This window comes from Haliotis rubra, unplaced genomic scaffold, assembly GCF_003918875.1.
Source record: "Haliotis rubra isolate DU_JTF1 unplaced genomic scaffold, ASM391887v1 Scf284, whole genome shotgun sequence".
Lineage (NCBI taxonomy): Eukaryota > Metazoa > Mollusca > Gastropoda > Lepetellida > Haliotidae > Haliotis > Haliotis rubra.
Window position 1 is genome coordinate 55,063 of NW_025766936.1, and position 24,155 is coordinate 79,217.

At 44.4% G+C, this 24,155-nt stretch overlaps 1 protein-coding gene across 2 annotated transcripts in view; it reads left to right on the top strand.

Annotated features, from left to right (window-relative positions):
- The window catches only part of LOC124281396 (speract receptor-like), a 57,873-nt gene that overhangs the window by 12,144 nt on the left and 21,574 nt on the right, over positions 1-24,155 (top strand). For both annotated transcript variants that reach the window (XM_046717428.1, XM_046717430.1), the window contains exons 6-9: positions 3,540-3,702; positions 8,194-8,343; positions 16,776-16,956; positions 20,036-20,176. In XM_046717428.1, coding sequence (XP_046573384.1) covers positions 3,540-3,702; positions 8,194-8,343; positions 16,776-16,956; positions 20,036-20,176 — 635 coding nt within the window. The remainder of the gene's footprint in view (positions 1-3,539; positions 3,703-8,193; positions 8,344-16,775; positions 16,957-20,035; positions 20,177-24,155) is intronic.

Here is a 24,155-nt window from a genome sequence, read left to right on the forward strand (position 1 = left end):
ATTGCAGGGTATGATCTACCTGCACGGCAGTGTTTTATATGTTGCAGGGTTACGATCTACCTGCACGGCAGTGTTTTATATGTTGCAGGTTATGATCTACCTGCACGGCAGTGTTTTATATCTTGCAGGGTATGATCTACCTGCACGGCAGTGTTTTATATCTTGCAGGGTATGATCTACCTGCACGGCAGTGTTTTATATGTTGCAGGGTATGATCTACCTGCACGACAGAATTTTATGTATTGCAGGGTATGATCTACCTGCACGGCAGTGTTTTATATCTTGCAGGGTATGATCTACCTGCACGGCAGTGTTTTATATCTTGCAGGGTATGATCTACCTGCACGGCAGTGTTTTATATATTGCAGGGTATGATCTACCTGCACGGTAGTGTTTTATATATTGCAGGGTATGATCTACCTGCACGGTAGTGTTTTATGTATTGCAGGGTATGATCTACCTGCACGGCAGTGTTTTATATGTTGCAGGGTATGATCTACCTGCACGGCAGTGTTTTATATCTTGCAGGGTATGATCTACCTGCACGGCAGTGTTTTATATATTGCAGGGTATGATCTACCTGCACGGCAGTGTTTTATATATTGCAGGGTATGATCTACCTGCACGGCAGTGTTTTATATCTTGCAGGGTATGATCTACCTGCACGGAAGTGTTTTATATATTGCAGGGTATGATCTACCTGCACGGCAGTGTTTTATATATTGCAGGGTATGATCTACCTGCACGGCAGTGTTTTATATATTGCAGGGTATGATCTACCTGCACGGTAGTGTTTTATGTATTGCAGGGTATGATCTACCTGCACGGCAGTGTTTTATATGTTGCAGGGTATGATCTACCTGCACGGCAGTGTTTTATATCTTGCAGGGTATGATCTACCTGCACGGCAGTGTTTTATATATTGCAGGGTATGATCTACCTGCACGGCAGTGTTTTATATATTGCAGGGTATGATCTACCTGCACGGCAGTGTTTATATGTTGCAGGGTATGATCTACCTGCACGGCAGTGTTTTATATATTGCAGGGTATGATCTACCTGCACGGCAGTGTTTTATATCTTGCAGGGTATGATCTACCTGCACGGCAGTGTTTTATATGTTGCAGGGTATGATCTACCTGCACGGCAGAATTTTATATATATTGCAGGGTATGATCTACCTGCACGGCAGTGTTTTATATCTTGCAGGGTATGATCTACCTGCACGGCAGTGTTTTATATCTTGCAGGGTATGATCTACCTGCACGGCAGTGTTTTATATGTTGCAGGGTATGATCTACCTGCACGGCAGTGTTTTATATATTGCAGGGTATGATCTACCTGCACGGTAGTGTTTTATATCTTGCAGGGTATGATCTACCTGCACGGCAGTGTTTTATAGGTTGCAGGGTATGATCTACCTGCACGGCAGTGTTTTATATGTTGCAGGGTATGATCTACCTGCACGGCAGTGTTTTATATATTGCAGGGTATGATCTACCTGCACGACAGAATTTTATGTATTGCAGGGTATGATCTACCTGCACGGCAGTGTTTTATATCTTGCAGGGTATGATCTACCTGCACGGCAGTGTTTTATATCTTGCAGGGTATGATCTACCTGCACGGAAGTGTTTTATATGTTGCAGGGTATGATCTACCTGCACGACAGAATTTTATGTATTGCAGGGTATGATCTACCTGCACGGTAGTGTTTTATATCTTGCAGGGGTATGATCTACCTGCACGGCAGTGTTTTATATGGTTGCAGGGTATGATCTACCTGCACGGCAGTGTTTTATATGTTGCAGGGTATGATCTACCTGCACGGCAGTGTTTTATATATTGCAGGGTATGATCTACCTGCACGACAGAATTTTATATATTGCAGGGTATGATCTACCTGCACGGCAGTGTTTTATATCTTGCAGGGTATGATCTACCTGCACGGCAGTGTTTTATATGTTGCAGGGTATGATCTACCTGCACGGCAGTGTTTTATATATTGCAGGGTATGATCTACCTGCACGGCAGTGTTTTATATCTTGCAGGGTATGATCTACCTGCACGGCAGTGTTTTATATGTTGCAGGGTATGATCTACCTGCACGGCAGTGTTTTATATATTGCAGGGTATGATCTACCTGCACGGCAGTGTTTTATATGTTGCAGGGTTATGATCTACCTGCACGACAGAATTTTATGTATTGCAGGGTATGATCTATGATCTGCACGGCAGTGTTTTATATGTTGCAGGGTATGATCTACCTGCACGACAGAATTTTTTATATGTATTGCAGGGTATGATCTACCTGCACGGCAGTGTTTTATATATTGCAGGGTATGATCTACCTGCACGGCAGTGTTTTATATCTTGCAGGGTATGATCTACCTGCACGGCAGTGTTTTATATGTTGCAGGGTATGATCTACCTGCACGACAGAATTTTATGTATTGCAGGATATGATCTACCTGCACGGCAGTGTTTTATATCTTGCAGGTTATGATCTACCTGCACGGCAGTGTTTTATATCTTGCAGGGTATGATCTACCTGCACGGCAGTGTTTTATATGTTGCAGGGTATGATCTACCTGCACGACAGAATTTTATGTATTGCAGGGTATGATCTACCTGCACGGCAGTGTTTTATATCTTGCAGGGTATGATCTACCTGCACGGCAGTGTTTTATATCTTGCAGGGTATGATCTACCTGCACGGCAGTGTTTTATATGTTGCAGGGTATGATCTACCTGCACGACAGAATTTTATATATTGCAGGGTATGATCTACCTGCACGGCAGTGTTTTATATCTTGCAGGGTATGATCTACCTGCACGGCAGTGTTTTATATCTTGCAGGGTATGATCTACCTGCACGGAAGTGTTTTATATGTTGCAGGGTATGATCTACCTGCACGACAGAATTTTATGTATTGCAGGGTATGATCTACCTGCACGGTAGTGTTTTATATCTTGCAGGTTATGATCTACCTGCACGGCAGTGTTTTATATGTTGCAGGGTATGATCTACCTGCACGGCAGTGTTTTATATGTTGCAGGGTATGATCTACCTGCACGGCAGTGTTTTATATATTGCAGGGTATGATCTACCTGCACGACAGAATTTTATGTATTGCAGGGTATGATCTACCTGCACGGCAGTGTTTTATATCTTGCAGGGTATGATCTACCTGCACGGCAGTGTTTTATATGTTGCAGGGTATAATCTACCTGCACGGCAGTGTTTTATATATTACAGGGTATGATCTACCTGCACGGCAGTGTTTTATATCTTGCAGGGTATGATCTACCTGCACGGCAGTGTTTTATATGTTGCAGGGTATGATTTACCTGCACGGCAGTGTTTTATATGTTGCAGGTTATGATCTACCTGCACGACAGAGTTTTATATATTGCAGGGTATGATCTATCTGTACAACAGTGTTTTATGTATTGCAGGGTATGATCTACCTGCACGACAGTGTTTTATATGTTGCAGGGTATGATTTACCTGTACAACAGTGTTTTATATATTGCAGGGTATGATCTATCTGCACGACAGTGAGATGAAGAGCCATGGCAAGCTCAAGTCGTCCAACTGTGTAGTGGACAGCCGATGGGTCCTGAAGATCACAGACTTTGGTCTGCATGAGTTTGTGTCGGGGGCTGAGGACGACATTGGGGACTACGCCATCTACCGAAGTAAGTACATATTAAGAATGGTGTGTATTATTTTAAGGGGTTTCTTGATGTGTAAGGTGTGATGTAACCGATTGTAACAGATCTGGCGGTCACTTGGTGCATTGTTACACAAGACGTTGACAAAGTTGTTCTCTGTACCATGTTTATGATGCGGCGAAACGAAAGAACAACAGATGTCTTGCAAATTTATTATTGAAGATGTTCCTCTTGGTATTATCGTGCAGTGTGGAAACACGCGGAGAAAGATGCACAGCCCAGATTGCTATTAAACCCAGCATGGCGGTTAACCGGCAGTGTGAGGAGTACGTCACACGGGTGATTATCAGTCGAGTTATTGACAGTTAATTCCACGGCCATTATATTTTCACTATTTCAAGGCCAGTGACACGTGCACTCCAGGCTCCGGTAACAAGGAATGTGAGGTAAACACACACGGTATAAATGTTTATTGATTTCTCTGCAAATGCGAAATTCAATAGCAACCACTAGTAAAAGGGCTATACAATATTTGTTGAAATGATCTGCAGTTAATGTTTGCATGGTATTCTAATTCTGAACTGTGATCACAGTAAATGTTGAGATTCCCCGATCGGTGCACCCCATGACTCCAAAACAGGGACTGCACCAGAATACATCGCATAGCTAAAATGACTGTGGAATACAGACACCGCCGACGCATATCACATACCCAACATATATGACTGTGGAATACAGACATCGCCGACGCATATCACATACTAGACATATATGACAGTGGAATATAGACACCGCCGACGCATATCACATACACAACATATATGACAGTGGAATATAGACACCGCCGACGCATATCACATACCCAACATATATGACTGTGGAATATAGACACCGCCGACGCATATCACATACACAACATATATGACTGTGGAATACAGACATCGCCGACGCATATCACATACTAGACATATATGACTGTGGAATATAGACACCGCCGACGCATATCACATACACAACATATATGACAGTGGAATATAGACACCACCGACGCATATCACATACACAACATATATGACTGTGGAATATAGACATCGCCGACGCATATGCTGACGCATCACACATATATGACGGTGGAATATAGACACCACCGACGCATATCACATACCCAACATATATGACAGTGGAATATAGACACCGCCGACGCATATCACATACATAACATATATGACAGTGGAATATAGACACCACCGACGCATATCACATACCCAACATATATGACGGTGGAATATAGACACCGCCGACGCATATCACATACCCAACATATATGACAGTGGAATATAGACACCACCGACGCATATCACATACCCAACATATATGACAGTGGAATATAGACACCGCCGACGCATATCACATACCCAACATATATGACTGTGGAATACAGACATCGCCGACGCATATCACATACTAGACATATATATATGACAGTGGAATATAGACACCGCCGACGCATATCACATACACAACATATATGACAGTGGAATGGAATATAGACACCGCCGACGCATATCACATACCCAACATATATGACTGTGGAATATAGACACCGCCGACGCATATCACATACACAACATATATGACTGTGGAATACAGACATCGCCGACGCATATCACATACTAGACATATATGACTGTGGAATATAGACACCGCCGACGCATATCACATACACAACATATATGACAGTGGAATATAGACACCACCGACGCATATCACATACACAACACATATGACTGTGGAATATAGACATCGCCGACGCATATCACATACACAACATATATGACAGTGGAATATAGACACCACCGACGCATATCACATACCCAACATATATGACAGTGGAATATAGACACCGCCGACGCATATCACATACCCAACATACATGACAGTGGAATATAGACACCACCGACGCATATCACATACCCAACATATATGACAGTGGAATATAGACACCGCCGACGCATATCACATACCCAACATACATGACAGTGGAATATAGACACCACCGACGCATATCACATACCCAACATACATGACAGTGGAATATAGACACCACCGACGCATATCACATACCCAACATATGACAGTGGAATATAGACACCGCCGACGCATATCACATACCCAACATACATGACAGTGGAATATAGACACCACCGACGCATATCACATACCCAACATACATGACAGTGGAATATAGACACCGCCGACGCATATCACATACCCAACATACATGACAGTGGAATGTAGACACCACCGACGCATATCACATACACAACATATATGACTGTGGAATATAGACACCGCCGACGCATATCACATACCCAACATATATGACTGTGGAATACAGACACCGCCGACGCATATCACATACCCAACATATATGACTGTGGAATACAGACATCGCCGACGCATATCACATACCCAACATATATGACTGTGGAATATAGACACCGCCGACGCATGTCACATACCCAACATATGACTGTGGAATACAGACACCGCCGACGCATATCACATACCCAACATATATGACTGTGGAATACAGTGCCAACATATCTTATTACAAAACAAGATGTGTCTTACCGACGGCGGTATGTATCCAACTGCCAGCGGATGTCACACATCTTACCTAAACCCTTGTCAAAGGAAGACAGCGCCTATGGATATCACACATCGTATTACAAATGTCAAATAAAGACACCAGAAGATGATATTACAGATCTAAGCACAATTGTCACAAAAAGATAACGTAAGTGGAAATCTCACATTCTACAACTGTAGAAGAAAGATATCACACATCTTACCATAACTGTCAAAGAAAGATATCACACATCTTACCATTACTGTCAAAGAAAGATATCACACATCTTACCATAACTGTCAAAGGAAGATATCACACATCTTACCATTACTGTCCAAGAAAGATATCACACATCTTTCCATAACTGTCCAAGAAAGATATCACACATCTTACCATAACTGTCCAAGAAAGATATCACACATCTTACCATAACTGTCCAAGAAAGATATTACGCATCTTACCATAACTGTGAAAGAAAGATATCACACATCTTACCATTACTGTCAAAGAATGACGCCGCGAGATCACATCACCCATCCTACTACAAGTGTCAAAGAAAGACATCGCTAGTAAATTATACTATGAAACATGCATGTGATGGGCGATTAACAGCTGCAGACAAATGATCCAATAACAAGATTTTAGTTTGCCATCCCGTGAGATATGTATTAGGACGACCGTCCCTCGCAAGTGATTTGCACGGCTGGTAATTCAAAGATTGCAGAGGTGAGGCACGAGAAGAGGTTCTATAGTATTCAGATCAGCAGCTGATGCATAGATTGTGCAGTTCCAGGGTTATATAATTCGCTGTCTGGAGACTCGAGTCCATTATAATACGCCGCGACAAGCATACACTGACTCATAGTATACTGACGTATGTTCAATCTATTGAGGAGGCTGTACAATTAATGCATATTGCCACGTGCCAACGGGGGAATTAGATTTTCTTCCTTCATATACGATCCACTTTGAAAGTGTTACAGTACATAGTATAATGTCGTGGAGAATAAACTACATTATATTCTGTGAGAGCGTGGCGTGGCTTGGCGTTGCGTGGCGTGGCGTTGCGTTGCGTTGCGTTGCGTGGCGTGGCGTGTATACGTGTATTCCTGCTGTAGATGTGCCCAAAGTGCATGTACAGTACATATATAGAACGTCATACTAGTGCATTTGGGTGTTTTGTATTGAACTCGAAGATGTCATGGAGACGAGAAACAACGAGTCAAAGAACGAGTTGTTTCTCTGCTCCCGTGACATCTTCGAGTTCAATCAGACCATCCGAATGCACTAGTATGACGTTCTATATTTATTATATATCCTCTTATCTTGCATTAATCTGTCACTTAATGAAACAAATCATTAGCGTAGCGATGCATATTTTCACGCCGCTCGATACTTCCGCATTACGGAATCTAGGGTGCAATACGGAATTGGACCACGTCATCCGTATGGCACCCCTGTATGACTATCCTAAGTTTACATGGGTGTATAATAAACAACCTCTTCTATACGCCCAGTTGTATATCTGTCACCTGTCAGTGGACCCACACTGTACATGCCTACTGAGCATGCCTACTGTGTGTGACATCCATGTCACACCCGTGGCCTACACTACGTTGACCAGTCCGCGAGTTTCATGTAACACCGGGTTGTATGAAGTGAGTCGGCGGGCCATCATTCCGTTAAAAACCCAGGGTGCAGGAGCTGTATCAATGTGGCTTTGCTCTGCTCCCTTTAGATGCGAAAAGTCGGTATTTAATATTAACTTAAAGAGGTAAGCCAATGGCGTTCTGAACATACATTTCGTTTACACAACATTTGCATTAATCCTGAGATAAAGATGGCATTCACCTTTCCTGACATTGATCTTTGTTCTCCTGTAGATCAGCTGTGGCGAGCCCCGGAACTCCTGCGGAACAAGCGCGCCCCCTGTCGGGGGTCCCAAGAGGGGGACGTGTACTCCTTTGCCATCATAATGTTTGAGATTTTCGGCCGGAAGGGCCCCTTCGGGAACACAGACCTCTCCCCCCAAGGTACAGTCTTGTGTTCTGTTGTCTAGCTATCCCCTCAAGGTACAGCCTTGTGTTCTGTTGTCTAGCTATCCCCTCAAGGTACAGTCTTCCGTTCTGTTGTCTAGCTCTCCCCTCAAGGTACAGTCTTGTGTTCTGTTGTCTAGCTCTCCCCCCAAGGTACAGTCTTGTGTTCTGTTGTCTAGCTCTCCCCCCAAGGTACAGTCTTGTGTTCTGTTGTCTAGCTCTCCCCCCAAGGTACAGTCTTGTGTTCTGTTGTCTAGCTTTCCCCTCAAGGTACAGTCTTGTGTTCTGTTGTCTAGCTTTCCCCTCAAGGTACAGTCTTGTGTTCTGTTGTCTAGCTCTCCCCCCAAGGTACAGTCTTGTGTTCTGTTGTCTAGCTTTCCCCTCAAGGTACAGTCTTGTGTTCTGTTGTCTAGCTCTCCCCTCAAGGTACAGTCTTGTGTTCTGTTGTCTAGCTTTCCCCTCAAGGTACAGTCTTGTGTTCTGTTGTCTAGCTATCCCCTCAAGGTACAGTCTTGTGTTCTGTTGTCTAGCTCTCCCCAAGGTACAGGTAGCCCCTAGCAAGGTACAGTCTTGTGTTCTGTTGTCTAGCTTTCCCCTCAAGGTACAGTCTTGTGTTCTGTTGTCTAGCTATCCCCTCAAGGTACAGTCTTGTGTTCTGTTGTCTAGCTATCCCCCTCAAGGTACAATCTTCCGTTCTGTTGTCTTCTGTTCTTGGAGTTCTGTTGTCTAGCTCTCCCCTCAAGGTACAGTCTTGTGTTCTGTTGTCTAGCTTTCCCCTCAAGGTACAGTCTTGTGTTCTGTTGTCTAGCTTTCCCCTCAAGGTACAGTCTTGTGTTCTGTTGTCTAGCTCTCCCCTCAAGGTACAGTCTTGTGTTCTGTTGTCTAGCTCTCCCCTCAAGGTACAGTCTTCCGTTCTGTTGTCTAGCTCTCCCCTCAAGGTACAGTCTTGCGTTCTGTTGTCTAGCTTTCCCCTCAAGGTACAGTCTTGCGTTCTGTTGTCTAGCTTTCCCCTCAAGGTACAGTCTTGTGTTCTGTTGTCTAGCTATCCCCTCAAGGTACAGTCTTGCATCCTGTTATCTAGCTATCCCCTCAAGGTACAGTCTTGCATCCTGTTGTCTAGTTTTCCCCTCAAGGTACAGTCTTGCATTCTGTTATCTAGCTTTCCCCTCAAGGTACAGTCTTGGGTTCTGTTGTCTAGCTCTCCCCTCAAGGTACAGTCTTGGGTTCTGTTGTCTAGCTCTCCCCTCAAGGTACAGTCTTGTGTTCTGTTGTCTAGCTATCCCCTCAAGGTACAGTCTTGCATCCTGTTATCTAGCTATCCCCTCAAGGTACAGTCTTGCATCCTGTTGTCTAGCTTTCCCCTCAAGGTACAGTCTTGCATTCTGTTGTCTAGCTTTCCCCTCAAGGTACAGTCTTGCATTCTGTTGTCTAGCTTTCCCCTCAAGGTACAGTCTTGTGTTCTGTTGTCTAGCTTTCCCCTCAAGGTACAGTCTTGTGTTCTGTTGTCTAGCTATCCCCTCAAGGTACAGTCTTGTGTTCTGTTGTCTAGCTATCCCCTCAAGGTACAGTCTTGCGTTCTGTTGTCTAGCTATCCCCTCAAGGTACAGTCTTGAGTTCTGTTGTCTAGCTATCCCCTCAAGGTACAGTCTTGAGTTCTGTTGTCTAGCTATCCCCTCAAGGTACAGTCTTGTGTTCTGTTGTCTAGCTTTCCCCTCAAGGTACAGTCTTGTGTTCTGTTGTCTAGCTTTCCCCTCAAGGTACAGTCTTGTGTTCTGTTGTCTAGCTTTCCCCTCAAGGTACAGTCTTGCATTCTGTTGTCTAGTTTTCCCTCAAGGTACAGTCTTGTGTTCTGTTGTCTAGCTTTCCCCTCAAGGTACAGTCTTGCGTTCTGTTGTCTAGCTTTCCCCTCAAGGTACAGTCTTGTGTTCTGTTGTCTAGCTATCCCCTCAAGGTACAGTCTTGTGTTCTGTTGTCTAGCTATCCCCTCAAGGTACAGTCTTGTGTTCTGTTGTCTAGCTTTCCCCTCAAGGTACAGTCTTGAGTTCTGTTGTCTAGCTATCCCCTCAAGGTACAGTCTTGAGTTCTGTTGTCTAGCTATCCCCTCAAGGTACAGTCTTGTGTTCTGTTGTCTAGCTTTCCCCTCAAGGTACAGTCTTGTGTTCTGTTGTCTAGCTTTCCCCTCAAGGTACAGTCTTGTGTTCTGTTGTCTAGCTTTCCCCTCAAGGTACAGTCTTGCATTCTGTTGTCTAGTTTTCCCCTCAAGGTACAGTCTTGCATTCTGTTGTCTAGCTTTCCCCTCAAGGTACAGTCTTCCGTTCTGTTGTCTAGCTTTCCCTTCAAGGTACAGTCTTGCGTTCTGTTGTCTAGCTTTCCCCTCAAGGTACAGTCTTGTGTTCTGTTGTCTAGCTATCCCCTCAAGGTACAGTCTTCCGTTCTGTTGTCTAGCTATCCCCTCAAGGTACAGTCTTGCGTTCTGTTGTCTAGCTTTCCCCTCAAGGTACAGTCTTGCATTCTGTTGTCTAGTTTTCCCCTCAAGGTACACTCTTGCATTCTGTTGTCTAGCTTTCCCCTCAAGGTACAGTCTTGAGTTCTGTTGTCTAGCTTTCCCCTCAAGGTACAGTCTTGCATTCTGTTGTCTAGTTTTCCCCTCAAGGTACAGTCTTGCGTTCTGTTGTCTAGCTATCTCCTCAAGGTACAGTCTTGAGTTCTGTTGTCTATCTATCCCCTCAAGGTACAGTCTTGAGTTCTGTTGTCTAGCTATCCCCTCAAGGTACAGTCTTGCGTTCTGTTGTCTAGCTTTCCCCTCAAGGTACAGTCTTGCATTCTGTTGTCTAGCTTTCCCCTCAAGGTACAGTCTTGAGTTCTGTTGTCTAGCTTTCCCCTCAAGGTACAGTCTTGCATTCTGTTGTCTAGTTTTCCCCTCAAGGTACAGTCTTGCGTTCTGTTGTCTAGCTATCCCCTCAAGGTACAGTCTTGAGTTCTGTTGTCTAGCTATCCCCTCAAGGTACAGTCTTGCGTTCTGTTGTCTAGCTTACAGTCTTGTTTCTGTTGTCTAGTTGTCTAGCTTTCCCCTCAAGGTACAGTCTTGCGTTCTGTTGTCTAGCTTTCCCCTCAAGGTACAGTCTTGTGTTCTGTTGTCTAGCTTTCCCCTCAAGGTACAGTCTTGCGTTCTGTTGTCTAGCTTTCCCCTCAAGGTACAGTCTTGTGTTCTGTTGTCTAGCTTTCCCCTCAAGGGACAGTCTTGCATTCTGTTGTCTAGCTTTCCCCTCAAGGTACAGTCTTCCGTTCTGTTGTCTAGCTTTCCCCTCAAGGTACAGTCTTGCATCCTGTTGTCTAGCTTTCCCCTCAAGGTACAGTCTTGAGTTCTGTTGTCTAGCTATCCCCTCAAGGTACAGTCTTGTGTTCGTTCTGTTGTCTAGCTTTCCCCTCAAGGTACAGTCTTGCATTCTGTTGTCTAGCTTTCCCCTCAAGGTACAGTCTTGTTCTGTTGTCTAGCTTTCCCCTCAAGGTACAGTCTTGTGTTCTGTTGTCTAGCTTTCCCTCAAGGTACAGTCTTGAGTTCTAGCTGTTGTCTAGCTTTCCCCTCAAGGTACAGTCTTGAGTTCTGTTGTCTAGTTTTCCCCTCAAGGTACAGTCTTGCGTTCTGTTGTCTAGCTATCCCCTCAAGGTACAGTCTTGAGTTCTGTTGTCTAGCTATCCCCTCAAGGTACAGTCTTGCGTTCTGTTGTCTAGCTTTCCCCTCAAGGTACAGTCTTGTGTTCTGTTGTCTAGCTTTCCCCTCAAGGTACAGTCTTGTGTTCTGTTGTCTAGCTTTCCCTCAAGGTACAGTCTTGCTTCTGTTGTCTAGCTTTCCCCTCAAGGTACAGTCTTGTGTTCTGTTGTCTAGCTTTCCCCTCAAGGGACAGTCTTGCATTCTGTTGTCTAGCTTTCCCCTCAAGGTACAGTCTTGTGTTCTGTTCTGTTCTGTTGTCTAGCTTTCCCCTCAAGGTACAGTCTTGCATCCTGTTATCTAGCTTTCCCCTCAAGGTACAGTCTTGAGTTCTGTTGTCTAGCTATCCCCTCAAGGTACAGTCTTCCGTTTTGTTGTCTAGCTATCCTCTCAAGGTACAGTCTTGCGTTCTGTTGTCTAGCTTTCCCCTCAAGGTACAGTCTTGCATTCTGTTGTCTAGCTTTCCCCTCAAGGTACAGTCTTGCATTCTGTTGTCTAGCTTTCCCCTCAAGGTACAGTCTTGCATTCTGTTGTCTAGCTTTCCCCTCAAGGTACAGTCTTGCGTTCTGTTGTCTAGCTTTCCCCTCAAGGTACAGTCTTGCGTTCTGTTGTCTAGCTTTCCCCTCAAGGTACAGTCTTGCATCCTGTTATCTAGCTTTCCCCTCAAGGTACAGTCTTGAGTTCTGTTGTCTAGCTATCCCCTCAAGGTACAGTCTTCCGTTCTGTTGTCTAGCTTTCCCCACAAGGTACAGTCTTGAGTTCTGTTGTCTGGCTATCCCCCAAGGTAAGTCTTGCATCCTCAAGGTACAGTCTTCCGTTCTGTTGTCTAGCTTTCCCCTCAAGGTACAGTCTTCCATTCTGTTGTCTAGCTATCCCCTCAAGGTACAGTCTTGAGTTCTGTTGTCTAGCTATCCCCTCAAGGTACAGTCTTGAGTTCTGTTGTCTGGCTATCCCCTCAAGGTACAGTCTTGCATCCTGTTATCTAGCTTTCCCCTCAAGGTACAGTCTTGAGTTCTGTTGTCTAGCTATCCCCTCAAGGTACAGTCTTCCGTTCTGTTGTCTAGTTTTCCCCTCAAGGTACAGTCTTGCATTCTGTTGTCTAGCTATCCCCTCAAGGTACAGTCTTCCGTTCTGTTGTCTAGCTATCCCCTCAAGGTACAGTCTTGCATCCTGTTATCTAGCTTTCCCCTCAAGGTACAGTCTTGCATCCTGTTATCTAGCTTTCCCCTCAAGGTACAGTCTTGAGTTCTGTTGTCTAGCTATCCCCTCAAGGTACAGTCTTCCGTTCTGTTGTCTAGCTTTCCCCTCAAGGTACAGTCTTGCATCCTGTTATCTAGCTTTCCCCTCAAGGTACAGTCTTGAGTTCTGTTGTCTAGCTATCCCCTCAAGGTACAGTCTTGCGTTCTGTTGTCTAGCTTTCCCCTCAAGGTACAGTCTTGCATTCTGTTGTCTAGTTTTCCCCTCAAGGTACAGTCTTGCATTCTGTTGTCTAGCTTTCCCCTCAAGGTACAGTCTTGAGTTCTGTTGTCTAGCTTTCCCCTCGAGGTACAGTCTTGCATTCTGTTGTCTAGTTTTCCCCTCAAGGTACAGTCTTGCGTTCTGTTGTCTAGCTATCCCCTCAAGGTACAGTCTTGAGTTCTGTTGTCTAGCTATCCCCTCAAGGTACAGTCTTGAGTTCTGTTGTCTAGCTATCCCCTCAAGGTACAGTCTTGCGTTCTGTTGTCTAGCTTTCCCCTCAAGGTACAGTCTTGCATTCTGTTGTCTAGCTTTCCCCTCAAGGTACAGTCTTGTGTTCTGTTGTCTAGCTTTCCCCTCAAGGTACAGTCTTGCATTCTGTTGTCTAGTTTTCCCCTCAAGGTACAGTCTTGCGTTCTGTTGTCTAGCTATCCCCTCAAGGTACAGTCTTGAGTTCTGTTGTCTAGCTATCCCCTCAAGGTACAGTCTTGCGTTCTGTTGTCTAGCTTTCCCCTCAAGGTACAGGCTTGCGTTCTGTTGTCTAGTTTTCCCCTCAAGGTACAGTCTTGTGTTCTGTTGTCTAGCTTTCCCCTCAAGGTACAGTCTTGCGTTCTGTTGTCTAGCTTTCCCCTCAAGGTACAGTCTTGTGTTCTGTTGTCTAGCTTTCCCCTCAAGGGACAGTCTTGCATTCTGTTGTCTAGCTTTCCCCTCAAGGTACAGTCTTCCGTTCTGTTGTCTAGCTTTCCCCTCAAGGTACAGTCTTGCATCCTGTTATCTAGCTATCCCCTCAAGGTACAGTCTTGAGTTCTGTTGTCTAGCTATCCCCTCAAGGTACAGTCTTCCGTTCTGTTGTCTAGCTATCCTTACTCAAGGTACAGTCTTCCGTTCTGTTGTCTAGCTTTCCCCTCAAGGTACAGTCTTGCATTCTGTTGTCTAGCTTTCCCCTCAAGGTACAGTCTTGCATTCTGTTGTCTAGCTTTCCCCTCAAGGTACAGTCTTGCATTCTGTTGTCTAGCTTTCCCCTCAAGGTACAGTCTTGCGTTCTGTTGTCTAGCTTTCCCCTCAAGGTACAGTCTTCCGTTCTGTTGTCTAGCTTTCCCCTCAAGGTACAGTCTTGCATCCTGTTGTCTAGCTTTCCCCTCAAGGTACAGTCTTGTGTTCTGTTGTCTAGCTATCCCCTCAAGGTACAGTCTTCCGTTCTGTTGTCTAGCTTTCCCCTCAAGGTACAGTCTTGAGTTCTGTTGTCTGGCTATCCCCTCAAGGTACAGTCTTCCGTTCTGTTGTCTAGCTTTCCCCTCAAGGTACAGTCTTCCATTCTGTTGTCTAGCTATCCCCTCAAGGTACAGTCTTGAGTTCTGTTGTCTAGCTATCCCCTCAAGGTACAGTCTTGAGTTCTGTTGTCTGGCTATCCCCTCAAGGTACAGTCTTGCATCCTGTTATCTAGCTTTCCCCTCAAGGTACAGTCTTGAGTTCTGTTGTCTGGCTATCCCCTCAAGGTACAGTCTTCCGTTCTGTTGTCTAGTTTTCCCCTCAAGGTACAGTCTTGCATTCTGTTGTCTAGCTATCCCCTCAAGGTACAGTCTTCCGTTCTGTTGTCTAGCTATCCCCTCAAGGTACAGTCTTGCATCCTGTTATCTAGCTTTCCCCTCAAGGTACAGTCTTGCATCCTGTTATCTAGCTTTCCCCTCAAGGTACAGTCTTGAGTTCTGTTGTCTAGCTATCCCCTCAAGGTACAGTCTTCCGTTCTGTTGTCTAGCTTTCCCCTCAAGGTACAGTCTTGCATCCTGTTATCTAGCTTTCCCCTCAAGGTACAGTCTTGAGTTCTGTTGTCTAGCTATCCCCTCAAGGTACAGTCTTGCGTCTTGCGTTCTGTTGTCTAGCTTTCCCTCAAGGTACAGTCTTGAGTTCTGTTGTCTAGCTATCCCCTCAAGGTACAGTCTTCCGTTCTGTTGTCTAGCTTTCCCCTCAAGGTACAGTCTTGCATTCTGTTGTCTAGCTTTCCCCTCAAGGTACAGTCTTGCATTCTGTTGTCTAGCTTTCCCCTCAAGGTACAGTCTTGAGTTGTTGTCTCTAGCTTGGTACAGTCTTGCATCCTGTTATCTAGCTTTCCCCTCAAGGTACAGTCTTGAGTTCTGTTGTCTAGCTTTCCCCTCAAGGTACAGTCTTCCGTTCTGTTGTCTAGCTTTCCCTCAAGTACAGTCTTGCATTCTGTTGTCTAGCTTTCCCCTCAAGGTACAGTCTTGCATTCTGTTGTCTAGCTTTCCCCTCAAGGTACAGTCTTGCATCCTGTTATCTAGCTTTCCCCTCAAGGTACAGTCTTGAGTTCTGTTGTCTAGCTATCCCCTCAAGGTACAGTCTTGCGTTCTGTTGTCTAGCTTTCCCCTCAAGGTACAGTCTTGCATTCTGTTGTCTAGCTTTCCCCTCAAGGTACAGTCTTGCATTCTGTTGTCTAGCTTTCCCCTCAAGGTACAGTCTTGCATTCTGTTGTCTAGCTTTCCCCTCAAGGTACAGTCTTGCGTTCTGTTGTCTAGCTTTCCGCTTCTTAGTATTCCCGTTCAACACTTAAAGCAACGGATGTTTTCTTCATAGATACAAAGTAAGTATCTTTCATGTAGAGAATCACTTTCAACGTCTTGCATTGTATCACGTACACGACGCCATATGATTGTATCCTGCTTGATCAGAACTATCAGACGGCAGTCTGGCTTGTTGGGACGTCTAATAATGTCACGGCGATGTCACGGCGAATGCAGCATATAGTGTTTGATCAGTACATCGGACAGCATCTGAATGTAATGTATTGGTTTAGTATGTTACAATAGGATGGTAGTTAACATACTAATATGACATGGTATTAGGTGTATCCGTGGATCGCCACGCAGTGCTGGAATGACAGGTTCCGTTTTGTTCCCCGTCTCACCAAGGTCGTTGTGTAATCGATATAACGCCTCGGAAGTCGTTAAACTATATTTAAATGGTTTGTTCATCCAAGTAATCCCGGTGATATGAGATGGCTTCAAGACGCACTTCACTAGACAGTTGCACAATGAAACACAATTACAGACAACACTTAAATATATCGAGAGACTGCTCTGTGAAGAATTGAACGAAAAAGGAAAATTCGTTGTCCTTTTTGATTACACCGAGTAAACAAGTGAACGATCGATCTCTCGTTGTCGGCGTTTATCGTGTAATTATTGTGTCCTCCTCATACACTGCCGCCCCCACAAACTCACGTGTTTGGGTATATGCGTTCTCTTTGCAGAAATTGTTGAGAGGATTAAGTTTACTTACAATGGAGTTCCCTTCCGACCCCACCTGTCCCAGCTGGGCCACACCCACAAGTTCATCACGGATCTGATCAAGGAGTGCTGGGACGAAGACCCCTTCAAACGCCCGGACTTCAAGGAGATCCGGTCCAAACTAAAGCCCATGCAGAAAGGGATGTACGTATTAGTTTTAGGGGTCCATTATATCCGTATCTTTTGGGGTCCCATTGCAGGCATATATTTCTTTGAGGGGCAGATTTAATTAATTTTAGGGTTATTTTGTGTATGGAGATTTTAGGGTACATGTTAGGGTACATGTCAGGGGACATGTTAGGGTACATGTTAAAGTCATAGAGAGAGTGTGTTTGTCTGTCTGTCCATCTGTCTGTCTGGGGACATGTTAGGGTACATGTTAAAGTCATAGAGAGAGTGTGTTTGTCTGTCTGTCCATCTGTCTGTCTGAGTGTGTATGGAGATTTTAGGGTACATGTTAGGGTACATGTTAAAGTCATAGAGAGAGTGTGTTTGTCTGTCTGTCCATCTGTCTGTCTGAGTGTGTATGGAGATTTTAGGGTACATGTTAGGGTACATGTTAAAGTCATAGAGAGAGTGTGTTTGTCTGTCTGTCCATCTGTCTGTCTGAGTGTGTATGGAGATTTTAGGGTACATGTTAGGGTACATGTTAAAGTCATAGAGAGAGTGTGTTTGTCTGTCTGTCCATCTGTCTGTCTGAGTGTGTATGGAGGGGACATGTTAGGGTACACATGTTAGGAGTACATGTTAGGGTACATGTTAAAGTCATAGAGAGAGTGTGTTTGTCTGTCTGTCCATCTGTCTGTCTGAGTGTGTATGGAGATTTTAGGGTACATGTTAGGGTACATGTTAAAGTCATAGAGAGAGTGTGTTTGTCTGTCTGTCCATCTGTCTGTCTGAGTGTGTATGGAGATTTTTGGGGACATGTAAGGGTACATGTAAGGGTACATGTTAGGGCATACATGTTAGGGTACATGTTAGTCCATCATGTCTAGTGTAGATGTTAGGGGTTAGGGGTATGTTAGGGTACATGTTAGGGGGTACATGTGTGGGTCTGTCTGACATGTAGGGACATGTTAGGGGACATGTTAGGGGACATGTTAGGGGGACATGTTAGGGGTTTGTCATGTTAGTGGGTCATAGAGACATGTTAGGGGACATGTTAGGTACATGTTAGGGTACATGTTAGGGGACATGTTAGGGTACATGTTAGGGTCTGTCTGAGGGTACATGTTAGGGGACATGTTAGGTGTTTGGTCTGTACATGTCTGGGGACATGGAGATTTTAAAGTCAGGGGACATGTTAGGGGTTATGTTAGGGTAGGAGTGTACATGTTAGGGGACATGTTAGGGGACATGTTAGGTGGACATGTTTTAGGGTTACATGTTAGGGTTAGGGGACATGTTAGGGTACATGCTAGGGGACATGTTAGGGTAGGGGATGTCAGGGGACATGTTAGGGGGGGTACATGTTTAGAGAGAGTGGGTACAGGGGACATGTTATGTTAGGGGACATGTTAGGGGACATGTTAGGGGACATGTTAGGGTACATGTTAGGGGACATGTTAGGGTACATGTCAGGGGACATGTTAGGGTACATGTTAAAGTCATAGAGAGAGTGTGTTTGTCTGTCTGTCCATCTGTCTGTCTGAGTGTGTATGGAGATTTTAGGGGACATGTTAGGGTACATGTTAAAGTCATAGAGAGAGTGTGTTTGTCTGTCCACCCATCTGTCTGCCTGTGTGGGTCGGTCTGCCTTAGTGTGTCTGTCTGTGTGTCTATCCATCTGTCTGCCTGTACGGGTTGGTGTGTGTGTGTCTGTGTGTGCGTCTGTCCATCAGTCTGCCTGAGTGTGTATGTGTGTGTCTGTCTGTGTGTCTATGTGTGTGTGTGTGTGTCTCTGTTTGTGTCTCTGTGTGTGTCTATCTATCTACCTATCTGCCTGTGCGGGTTGATGTGTGTGTGTGTGTGTGTGTGTGTGTGTGTGTGTGTCTGTCTGTCTGTCTATCTATCTATCCATCTGTCTGCCTATGCGGGTTGGTGTGTATGTGTATGTCTGTGTGGGTGTCTGTGTGTGTGTCTGTCCATCTGTCTCTGTGTGTCTGTGTGTGTGTGTGTCTGTCTATCTATCCATCTGTCTGCCTGTGCGGGTTGGTGTGTCTGTGTATCTGGGTGTGTCTCTGTGTGTGTGTGTGTGTCTGTCTATCTATCTATGTGTCTGTGTGTGTGTGTGTGTGTGTGTGTGTCTGTGTGTCTCTGTGTGTCTGTCTATGTCTATCCATCTGTCTGCCTGTGCGGGTTGGTGTGTATGTGTGTGTCTGTGTGTCTCTGTGTGTGTCTGTCTGTCCATCTGTCTGCCTGTGCGGGTTGGTGTGTATGTGTGTCTGTGTGTCTCTGTGTGTGTCTGTCTGTACATCTGTCTGCCTGTGCGGGTTGGTGTGTATGTGTGTGTGTGTATGTGTATGCGCCAGTGTATCTGCATGTGTATACGTGTGAGTGACACGCTTGCGAATATGTGTGTCTGTGGTATGTATTTGTGTGTGTCTCTCTGTTGTGTGTGTATCTGTGTGTGTCCTTCTATGTAATAGTGTCGCCATCTCCGTCTTCACAAAGCTGATCCCAGCAAGCAATACGCCCAACACCTCCCAAACCGCGAAACACTTTGTAAGTGTCATATTTACTTTAACACATGTTGGAACATTTTCTTTAGGTCTATCTGTGGTTCGTCCGAGTGTGTGGAAGTGTTGGCTGTCTGGTGTGAAGTCGTCACCTATCTATACTGTCTGTAGCTGCTAATGTAATGCAATTTAACATAGCAAATACCTTTTAGCTAAACACAAAGCACCATCACTGCTTTCACACAACTCGCTCAATGGGTATTGTAAACTGTAAACCTGTCGAGGAATTCATATCATTAGAACTGATCGATTCTGTTCTTCGTTTTGGCATTTAATAGTGTGACTTCCCATTAGGCCTTTCCGCATGCTACTGAATCTACAGGGACAACTGCGTCGGCTTCCAACGTGAACATGTCCATAACTCAGTTAGTTTCAAAAAATATAGTGCGGCAGAAATCAGATTGTAATGACGTCAGGTGGTGCCATGTTGCCCCTGCTGGGAGCACCTGCTTCAAGCAATTTCCTGACGTCTCAAATAAGAGGGTTCATGAAACACGAGCGCCAAATTGTTGGTTTCACATCTAATTGCTTTGTGTAAATTTCAGGAAATCCAATATCTTCGACAACATGCTTGCAATTATGGAGAAATATGCAGATAACCTTGAGGCTCTTGTAGAGGAGCGGACTGACCAGCTGATAGAAGAGAAGAAGAAGACAGAAGAGCTGCTTCATCAGATGCTGCCAAGGTAGACATATACGTCATCATATATACCTGTCAAGGTGCACATATACGTCATCATATATACCTGTCAAGGTGCACATATACGTCATCATATATACCTGTCAAGGTACACATATACGTCATCATATATACCTGTCAAGGTACACATATACGTCATCATATATACCTGTCAAGGTGCACATATACGTCATCATATATACCTGTCAAGGTGCACATATACGTCATCATATATACCTGTCAAGGTACACATATACGTCATCATATATACCTGTCAAGGTGCACATATACGTCATCATATATACCTGTCAAGGTACACATATACGTCATCATATATACCTGTCAAGGTACACATATACGTCATCATATATACCTGTCAAAGTGCACATATACGTCATCATATATACCTGTCAAGGTACACATATACGTCATCATATATACCTGTCAAGGTACACATATACGTCAGCATATATACCTGTCAAGGTACACATATACGTCATCATATATACCTGTCAAGGCAGACATACACGTCATCATATAAACCTGTCAGGTACACATATACGTCATCATATATACCTGTCAAGGTACACATATACGTCATCATATATACCTGTCAGGTACACATATACGTCATCATATATACCTGTCAAGGTTTACATATACGTCATCATATATACCTGTCAATGAAGACTTATACACCATCATGATTTATGTAAATGTAAAATTCTCCATTTTGATATGGCCATCCTCCGTCTTGATATAGCCGTACTCCGTCTTGAAATGGCCGTCTCCATCTTGATACAGCCGTCCTCTATCTTGATATGGCCGTCATCCATCTTGATATAGCCGTCCTCTATCTTGATATAGCCGTCCCCCATCTTGATATAGCCGTCTTCCATCTTGATATAACCGTACCTTGTCTTGAAATGTCCGTCTCCATCTTGATATGGCCGTCCTCTATTTTGAGATAGCCGTCCCCCATCTTGTATAGCCGACCTCCATCTTGAAATGGCCGTTCTCCATTTTGATATTTTGATATGGCCGTACTCCATTTTGATATGGCCGTCCTCCAGCTTGATATAGCCGTCCTCCCTCTTGATATGGCCGTCCTCCATCTTGATATAGCCGTCCTCAATCTTGATATGGCCGTCCTCTGTCTTGATATAGCCGTCCTCCCTCTTGATATGGCCGTCCTCCATCTTGATATAGCCGTCCTCCCTCTTGATATAGCCGTCCTCCCTCTTGATATGGCCGTCCTCCGTCTTGATATAGCCGTCCTCCATCTTGATATAGCCGTCCTCCATCTTGATATGGCCGTTCTCTGTCCGGACGTTGCCGTACTTTACGTGATGGCTGCCTCACGACTGTTTGAAACTGCAGATATCTTATTACTGCGAGATACTTACAGCTTCATTTGGAAGTATAGTTCCACCTTTCTGGAAATGCCTTTTGAGAAACAGTGGATATGGGTGTATTAGCTCCCGAGTGAAGTGGTAAACAGAGTATTAGTGAGCCTACAGGAAGGCCGGGGATTGGTGTTAAGTAGCCAGGTTCAAAGCGCCTGAATGTACAACCTGTAATCCCCCCATGCATACGTTGAGAGGCTGGCGGACCCAGCGTAGTCTGTCAGGATGGAAGGTGCGGCTCTGGCTAGAAGAAAGTGATACATTGTGCTGGCATCATGCACTCACCACGCCTTGTCTTGCCGTGCCGATAGTAACGGTATCATCCTGTCACATGATGTCAGCAGTGATCCTGTGCAATGATGTCATTCTACAGTTACTAGTCTTGGTCACTGTAAGGGGGATCAAGCGGGATTCTGCTTTGGTAGTTACTTTCCGTCACATTTTGACAGGATATTAAGTCACTGGGTCAGGTAGCTTTCATACAGTCTGACCCGTGTGTCAGTTACATCATGGTGTGTCAGTTATATCATGGTGTGTCAGTTATATAACAGTGTGTCAGTTATGTCACAGTGTGTCAGTTATAACACAGCGTGTCAGTTATATCACAGTGTGTCAGTTATATCACAGTGTGTCAGTTATATCATTGTGTGTCAGTTATAACACAGTGTGTCAGTTATATCATGGTGTGTCAGTTATATAACAGTGTGTCAGTTATGTCACAGCGTGTCAGTTATATCACAGTGTGTCAGTTATGTCACAGTGTGTCAGTTATATCATTGTGTGTCAGTTATAACACAGTGTGTCAGCTATATCACAGTGTGTCAGTTATATCATGGTGTGTCAGTTATATCATGGTGTGTCAGTTATATCACAGCGTGTCAGTTATATCACAGTGTGTCAGTTATGTCACAGTGTGTCAGTTATGTCACAGTGTGTCAGTTATATCACAGCGTGTCAGTTATATCACAGTGTGTCAGTTATGTCACAGTGTGTCAGTTATATCATGGTGTGTCAGTTATATCACGGTGTGTCAGTTATATCATGGTATGTCAGTTATATCACGGCGTGTCAGGTATATAGGTGTGTCAGTTATATAACAATGTGTCAGTTATGTCACAGTGTCAGTTATATCTCAGTGTGTCAGTTATATCATCGTGTGTCAGTTATGTCACAGTGTGTCAGTTATATCACAGTGTGTCACTTACATCATAGTGTGTCAGTTATATAACAATGTGTCAGTTATGTCACAGTATGTCAGTTATATCATGGTGTGTCCGTTATATCATGGTATGTCAGTTATATCACGGCGTGTCAGGTATATAGGTGTGTCAGTTATATAACAATGTGTCAGTTATGTCAGTGTCAGTTATATCACAGTGTGTCAGTTATATCATGGTGTGTCAGTTATGTCACAGTGTGTCAGTTATATCACAGTGTATCAGTTATATCACAGCGTGTCAGTTATATCACAGTGTGTCAGTTATGTCGCAGTGTCAGTTATGTCACAGTGAATCAGTTAAATCGCAGCGTGTCAGTTATATCACAGCGTGTCAGTTATATAACAGTGTGTCAGTTATGTCACAGTGTGTCAGTTATGTCACAGTGTGTCAGTTATATCACAGTGTGTCAGTTATGTCACAGTGTGTCAGTTATATTATTGTTTGTCAGTTATAACACAGTGTGTCAGTTATATCATGGTGTGTCAGTTATATCATGGTGTGTCCGTTATATAACAGTGTGTCAGTTATATTACAGTTATCAGTTATGTCACAGCGTGTCAACATCACGGTGTGTCAGTTATATCATGGTATGTCAGTTATATCATGCGTATATCACAGCGTGTCAGTTATATTACAGTGTGTCAGTTATATCACAGTGTGTCAGTTATATCACAGTGTGTCAGTTATATCACAGTGTGTCAGTTATATCACAGTGTGTCAGTTATGTCACAGTGTGTCAGTTATATCACAGTGTGTCAGTTTTAACACAGTGTGTCAGTTTTAACACAGTGTGTCAGTTATATCACAGTGTGTCAGTGTTAACACAGTGTGTCAGTTATATCATGGTGTGTCAGTTATATCACAGTGTGTCAGTTATATCATGGTGTGTCATTTATATCACGGCTTGTCAAGTTTATGTGGAAGGACAGTCTCAAACGTTGGCCACCTTGGAGAAACCCACCAGTGGGAGGACAGTCAAGGGTGATTGTCTGACGTTTGTCTCAAACGTTGACCACCTTTGTGAAGGCTACGAGAACGGCGCTGGCAAACACAGATCCAGTCTCTGTGAATCGGGCAAGCGAGCCCACTAACACAGCGTTCTTGACCGCTACGAAGACGCGACTCACCAACTTCGGCCACCTGACGTCTCCGTGACGTTGTCAGAAACATGGTCAAGCCGCACGTTGCACAAACGACCCACCATCTGCTAGCCATCACCGTCCCCACTACCACCATCCCGCCCAACTCCCACATACACTGGCGGATAATTAGCCCAATCTGAGTGTTCTTGTCGTAATTGGAATCCATATCAATATTTGTCAGTCAAGGGAGAGGACATTAAAGTGTAATTCTGTTGTCG